Genomic DNA, 7,500 nt, shown 5'->3' with positions numbered 1-7,500 from the left:
AAACAGCCACTAGGTAGCGTAGTTGTTAGCGTGCCGACCTCCCATTCCCGTGGTCGAGCCCCGTCCAAGCTCATGAGTTTTCACTGTTGCCTGGCGATCACCGCCGTGGCTGGGAATCACGGGGGGTAATGACTCGTTGGCACACTTTCTCATGAGTCAGCACATACTGACACAGGTGCATATAAGCCCGGCGAAGCATCTGTTCCGCAAACCTAGCTTACACTTGGTCCAAAATCCTCATTATTCCAAATCGAATTACTATTGTGAGCTGGAAAATCCATTCATCTATTTATTACTGATAATGATGAATGACTGACAAAACATATCAAGCCTCGCCTTGGATTTCCTCGCTGAGGCAGTTATCAGATGTCACTAGTGAGGGCCACTGATGGACTAAAATAGGAACGGAGCAAAGGCTGGATTTTGAACTGTTTTTTTTTAGCCATAACTGTACCTCCAGTAATTTGAAATGCAACACAATATCAATGATAAGAGGAATAGTTATGTGTTTGTTTCATTCCGTTGTGGCAGTGGAACATTAAACATGAGACGAATTACACATTTTATTTATCTATGAAACATTTTCTGGAAGGATTATTGGAACGGATTATGTGTTCGTGGTACCGGCATCACCTGTCAAAAGATTCCTGTTTAAAAATATATTTTGTTAATGTTCTTCAACGATACTTTTTATGATTTGCAGGGTATGCGCTTCAGTATGAAGAAGTTGATGATAAAGTAAGTAAACAAATAACCTGATAGATTTGGCATAATGTGTGTAGTATGTGTTGATATGATTAATTTTCTAACACATTTCTTTTCCTGTAATAACACGTCATTATCTATTCCCCTCAGTTTGCTTGCTGTATTGTGGGCGTGGGTAGTCATCGTTCCCATTCTCCTAAGAAATCTCAGCGTAGAAAAACATTACAATAAAGCTATAAATAGTTTGGAGAGAGGAAGTATTGTATTTGATAAATTAATCACCGCAGAGCCTCAACTCTCCAGCGCCGTCCCTCGTGTGATCGTCACTAATGAGACAGTGAAAAAGGAAGAGGGCGGGGAAATTCTGCCGACTTCCTGTGCATGCAAGACAACTCCTCTGCTTTACTCTAACATTTATCGAGAACAATTATCTAAGCCGGTGTCGTGGAGGAACATGACCTCCATTCAAGTGCAGGCAAAAAACCATCCTAATTTTCCTTATAGTTTATTTGAACACACCGACAAGGAATTTTGCGACCTCATGCCGAAACTACATACGTGAGTATTTTCTCTGACGGATTTAAACTCTTTTTGAAATACAGTTTGCAATGAAATCAAAAGTATATTATTTTTTTCTATTAATCCATTTATTAATTCATTTATTCATACACTCAATACTTACAGAATAGCATGGGCTGAAACATATTACCAAACTATGACAGTCTCCAACTTTTCATCGATATATCTTTATTCCGCCTTCTTGGACAACCGCCCTCTCGCAGGTAGATAAAAAAAATACCAGAATATCCTTTTCAGTGTTTCTTCTTTAAATTGATGCTGTCTGTGTTGAAACTCGAGCATCACTTATATAGTATGAGTCCTTGACCCTTTATTTTTTTCCCCTCTTTAAGAAACCCGGCCTTGTATCAGGATTTTGGCTTATACCAAAGCCAAGAGGCCGGCCAGTCCTTGGTGCTACACGTGGTTCAACACCACCGGACCGCCCGCCGTATCCCAAGTCATCAGGAAAGGTAAATATCTAATAACCATCTATTTATATTGATATGATATGAATGATTTTTAAAATGATTTCAGGTAAATATCTGATAACTGGATATTGGTATTGGTCATAAATAATATAATGAATGGAATAACGATTGTAGGTAAACATTTGATAACTGCATAATGGTATTGATGATATAAGTAAGAAGTTTATAATAATGATTTTGGTTTAGTTTGATCACGGTTCCCGAGGAAAGACGGGAAGCCTTTAGCTTCAGGGAAAACAGAATCAGGAAGAGAGTAAAAGTGGATTAAAGATATGAAAGCGACCAATTCCAGGCTTCCTAATATCCTTAGCCTCAGTGCAGGGACGAGACACGATGGGTGTTGCAGATTTCAATGCCACTTTTATCTGTGTTGTCAAGTCTTTCTTTGTGGAGTGCACTGAAATACCCAAATTAGCAGACTTCAATGTGCATATGCAAGTTGCAAGTACTCAAATCAGGAAATAAAGGAGCATCAGAGTAGTATTAGAAACGAAAAAGAAAACAGCAAGACGGAATAGTGAAGAAACTGGATTGGGTTGATGTAAAGTCCATGAGTGACTTTTCTCATCATAGTAGCTTAGGATGGAGCTGAATGCTAGGACAGGAAGAGGGTATCCTGCCCTATGTAAGAGGGAGTAAAGCCTATAATATTATCGGGTTTATACTTTCCATTCTAGTAACAGTTACAGATCATACAAGCACGAACACACACACATATACACATATCTGATAAGATTCAAGCATATACTTATATATTTTCATAACTGAATGCTTCCTTTAGTGGAAGCATGGATATTGATTTTATGGAGTCAAAAATTTACAGGATGCCTTATAACAAACTTTGTTCACCTGTTCTCTTATCTGTGTAGATTACGTTGACTGGCAAATCAGGTCAACCTACCGCCAAATGTTTTTCATCCTCACTTGTCCGATTCCGAAGACAGTGGCTCACCTAACACCATTGGCTGTGTCTCTTGTTAGTCGGCCATGTGACAAAGCACAAACACTGCTGCAGGTAAACACTGCCTTCTAATCTATCGTACATATGATTTTCCCATATGATTTTCAATAGTTCCTACCATATTTTGTTTTCAGTATCTCAAAGGAAGTTCCAAATTATGTTCCATCCTTTTCATTCTTTTTTGAACGAAATGATAAAAAAGTACACAATAACAACCATTCACCAAGAGAAAAACAGGATTAAAGTTCAAGCATGTTGGGACATGATTGCAGATAACTGGAGCAATGCAACGCAATGATACAACGGCCTACATTGGCGGCAACTCGGCGAAAACAGTCAATGGGTTTGTTGATATTCAACACATCAGCTTCTTGTGAAGAAATTTAGTTTCTGAATGAAATGTATATTCGTGCACAACAATGATTCCTCCCACTCTCAACTCTTGGACAGCATTCCTCAATGGAGCGTGGCAGTGTGTGGTCCCGCGCTCTTCTATTACCATGAGGACATCTCCATCCGGTTGGTTGAGTGGCTGGAATTGCTCAGGGCTTTGGGCTTCGCTAGGGTGTTTCTGCTGCAGACTGCTGTCCACCCCAACGTAGAGAAGGTTTTGCGGTACTATGAGGCGGAAGGTTTTCTTGGTGTCACGAGGTTCTCTTACCCTGAATCGTATGTCAACGAACCAAATATCCGAAGGTAAGTGAATGTGTCCACTCGGTGTAACTGTTCGCAGTGTCCTCTACATTCAGGCTAAGCCTTTGATATATAAAAAAAAATAATAATAATAATCCTCTCAACATACTCAGGTTGTGGATTTTGCTCGAGCGAAGTAAACTTTTCGGGCTAGAAAATATGTATTTCACCGACTGCCTTCTTCGCCACATGCACGAGTACCGTTTCATCTCCCACTTCGACCCCGACGAGATGCCGATGCTGCCAAAACACGACTCTTTCCCCCTTTGGCTCTACGAACGGATACGGAAGTAAGTTGCGCTGCAGGCATCGGCGGTTGCAATCTTGGTTTGGCTGAGGAAGATGTCAGCTTCACGAATGTTTTTTTATGGTTTGAGAGAGAGTGAGACGTGTGTGTGTGTGTGTGTGTGTGTGTGTGTGTGTGTGTTTTATACATATGCATATACCTATGTGTGTTTTGTTTCCCTTCAGAGCCAAGTCAAAAAAACGGATCACGTCTTACGACCTGAATTGGCGCTATCACCACGACGATCTCGAGCCGACAGAGGACAAGTCGCTCCCGGAGTACCTGTGGTTCTTACGTCACACAAAAGTATCAAAAAAGGACGTTTTCAAAAGCCTCAGTAAGCCCACCTTTGACATGGACGTAGTTACCGGTGTCTTCTCGCACGGTGCATTGTCCTGTGTTTATGGTGAGTACCGATTCGCTTTCTCGTAAGATTTTTTCCCTATTCATTGAAAAAAAGAAAAATTGAAACTGTCAGGAAACTAGTATCTGTAAGGGATATATGCCGCCATTTTTTCTTCTTTTTTCTTTTTTGTAATGGGACATTGCAGCTTTGTGTCTGCTGCACCATCCGTGATGCTTTATGATAACGGTAATGATGATTACCTGTATATCTATGAGAGTAACAATGGTATTGTAGAAGCAGGAGTAATTATATATTGATGATGATATTCATTATGAAAGAAGTAATAATGATGATTAAAATATCAGACGCTTCTATTACTATTACCATAATGAATTAGTTAACGATAATGATAACAATCGTGATAATGACGATGATGACCATAACAGTAGTCATAATCAGACAACGCCAGGACTTTGAACGCCTTTTGTTTATTAAATCTCTACCTTGTTTCAATGCAACACAGGAAGGTGCTTCCTGCGTGGTAACAAGTGCCCACGGCAAGTAGCGTACCTTGGCCACTACAGGAGGGACTGTGGCGAGGATTGCCAGATACCTGACTCAGTGGATGAAGTTCCTTCTCTTCTGAAGTACAAGGATGAAGTGTCCTTGGCCGTTCAAAGGACTCTGGTGAAACTAGAGTTGATATGATGCTTGCAAGATCCATGGATTGTGTCCGGGTCCTGAAAGGGTGACGTGGATATTCCTATCATGACTGGGACAGCAGCGCTCATTTTGCATAGATGTTATATCGTATCATAGATAATTATTACTATTATTGTCGTTTTTAGTATCATCATTATCATTATTATAATAACTATTATTATCAAGAATACAATCATTCTCTTTCCCAAGGAAGTAATGGTCTGACGACATTTAGTGGTTTGTCTGTCAACAAAATCACGCGAATTATCACTGACAGTTTGTGTTGAACTCTTATGGGTGGGTTGTCTCTGGCCCAAGGAACAAGTGATTAGGTTTTGGTGATCAATATCAGTATTAGGATCGAAATATGATAGTGTTCATGTATGTATTGATATATGTAGATATATATGTATATATATATATATATATATATATATATATATATATATATATATATGTGTGTGTGTGTGTGTGTGTATGTATGTATATATGTATGTATGTATGTATATATATGAATGTATGTATATATATCTGTGCGTGTGTGTGTGTGCGTGCGTGTGCATGTGCGTGTGCGTGTGTGTTTTCTCGATCCCCATTAATCAATCCAACTTAAAATAAATATACTATTGAAAATGCCATGGATTTTGCAAAGGAAGTTACCAGAGTTACAATCAGTGGCCCTATTGTTATGGCCAGTGTGGATATACAATCATTGTTCACAAATGTCCCAAATTGAGGAGACCACCACCCTTACTGTACGTAAACTTGCAAAATCGAAAAAATGTCAACACCTAAATGAAAAACAACTGACAAAAGTACTTCATTTGGCAACTGCTGCTTTTGTACTCACAGACTGATGACGTGGCTGTGGGCTCATCCTTAGGTCCCACTTAAGAAATCGCATTTTTATGCCACCATAAAAAAAAGTTCGGTTAGATGATTGCCTCCTTAATTTCAAGTCCATTTTCTACTGTCGATAAGTGGATGGCATATTCCACCTCTTTAGCAACAGCTTTCGGGTCTAACAATTTGTCTACTACTTGACTACTTATCTCAAAGATGAAGCGAGGTCTTAACATCGTCCATTACATACCCAATGGTTCCAGTTTTTCACTGTAAGATTTCTCATTTATTGGATTTACATTTTGCTATTATTTTAGGTTGTATTTTCTCTGTTTTTTTTATAACTCTCTTTTATATTTGTTATTGTTTTATCGTTAACTTTTTATTATTATTATTATTATTATTATTATTATTATTATTATTAACTACCATGTTTTATAATTGCCCTGTTCACTTACTATTGCGGTGATAACTGCCTTTTCAATAGTTTAATCTTTTGTTTAATCATTATGCTAATTTTGAACCATATTTACCTTAAAGCGTTTTCAAAGTAATCTGTTTTGTCTTTACGGGTCTTTTTTCACTGATGAAGTTAATATACTTCAAAACCTATGAGAAATAAAGATGATGTACTTAGCTCCGCTGGTGTTTCTTTTCCTGATCAAGTTACGATTCCCGAAGCGAAAATCACTTGCTGAGATTATATGTATGTATATATATATATATATATATATATATATATATATATATATATATATGTATATATATATATATATATATTTACATATATATATATATATATATATATAGAGAGAGAGAGAGAGAGAGAGAGAGATTTATGTATATATATAATATATATATTATATATTATATATATATATATATATACATATATATATGTATATAATATATATATATATTATAATATAATATATTATAATATTATTATATATATACATATATACTGTATATGTATGTATATAAACATTGTGTCTGTGGGTGTGCATATATACATATATATGTATATACGTATATATATATGTATATATAAAAATATCTATCTATCTGTCTATACATATATTTAGACGTTAGATACTGTACATCTAGACGTTAAATACTGTAAGGAAATTTATCATGGGGGAAACCCTGTGAGTCATCCACCTAAGCGGGGATGGCGGCTTAAGGGCCGAAGGAACGAGGGAGGGGGCCTGTTCACATCCTCTGAAGGATTCCCCAGGTACATGTCCCTTTAAGAGAGTCTGGTAGGTTCAGGTAGTCCTTATCCAAGATAATAAATTTAGTTTAAAAAAATAGGTATGAATAGGGTATATTTAGAAATGTGAAAACTTAATCCTTTAAGAATATATATATATATAAATTCTCAATTAAGACAAACAATAGAAAAAAAGTAAACTAATGTGGATTTTGTTATGGTAGCGCGTTCAGCTTTTGTAGTTCAGGGTAATCCAAGAGGGGAGGCAGGGTTGGCCAGGGGGAGGGGAGGCCAGGGAAACACCAAGTTATAGAGACAACTGAATTCATTAATTTTTTTTTTTTTATAATAGGCGACGAAGAATTATTTTCACATTATTACAATATAACAAATGCAAAGTTAACTGTAAAAAGTAGATGAAAGTAAATCAATAACGAAGAGATACAATTAAAAGAAAGTTTAATTAAATGAAAAACAAAACGGAACAATGTAAACGAAACATGTAGAAAATCGGTGAATGTTTTTACAATATCTTACTTTCCTAAAATAATAACGACATGACAAAAAAATATTCGAAGCCAGAATACAAGGCAATACAAAAGATTTTAAAATACACTGTACAAAAACACATAAGAAATAAAATAAAAACTAAAGTGTGTTGCGTGTCATTCCTCGCGGCTAAAAAGGATCCATGATATAAGA

General features: G+C 36.8%; 1 protein-coding gene across 1 annotated transcript; it reads left to right on the top strand.

Moving 5' to 3' along the window:
• Positions 1-709: 709 nt before the first annotated feature.
• Positions 710-5,066, top strand: LOC122244346 (uncharacterized). The gene is made up of 10 exons (XM_043002226.2): positions 710-738; positions 856-1,263; positions 1,390-1,487; positions 1,617-1,736; positions 2,624-2,769; positions 2,988-3,058; positions 3,166-3,411; positions 3,522-3,698; positions 3,880-4,100; positions 4,564-5,066. The coding sequence occupies exons 1-10, from the start codon at positions 719-721 to the stop codon at positions 4,746-4,748; spliced, it is 1,692 nt and encodes a 563-aa protein (XP_042858160.2). The 5' UTR covers positions 710-718; the 3' UTR covers positions 4,749-5,066.
• The last annotated feature ends 2,434 nt before the right edge of the window (positions 5,067-7,500 follow it).

Source organism: Penaeus japonicus, unplaced genomic scaffold (assembly GCF_977035675.1).
Source record: "Penaeus japonicus unplaced genomic scaffold, GWHDUDI00000001_assembly GWHDUDI00000032, whole genome shotgun sequence".
In the NCBI taxonomy this organism is placed as follows: Eukaryota; Metazoa; Arthropoda; class Malacostraca; order Decapoda; family Penaeidae; genus Penaeus; species Penaeus japonicus.
Note: the sequence above shows the minus strand (reverse complement) of the source record. Positions and strands in the feature narration are given on the sequence as shown.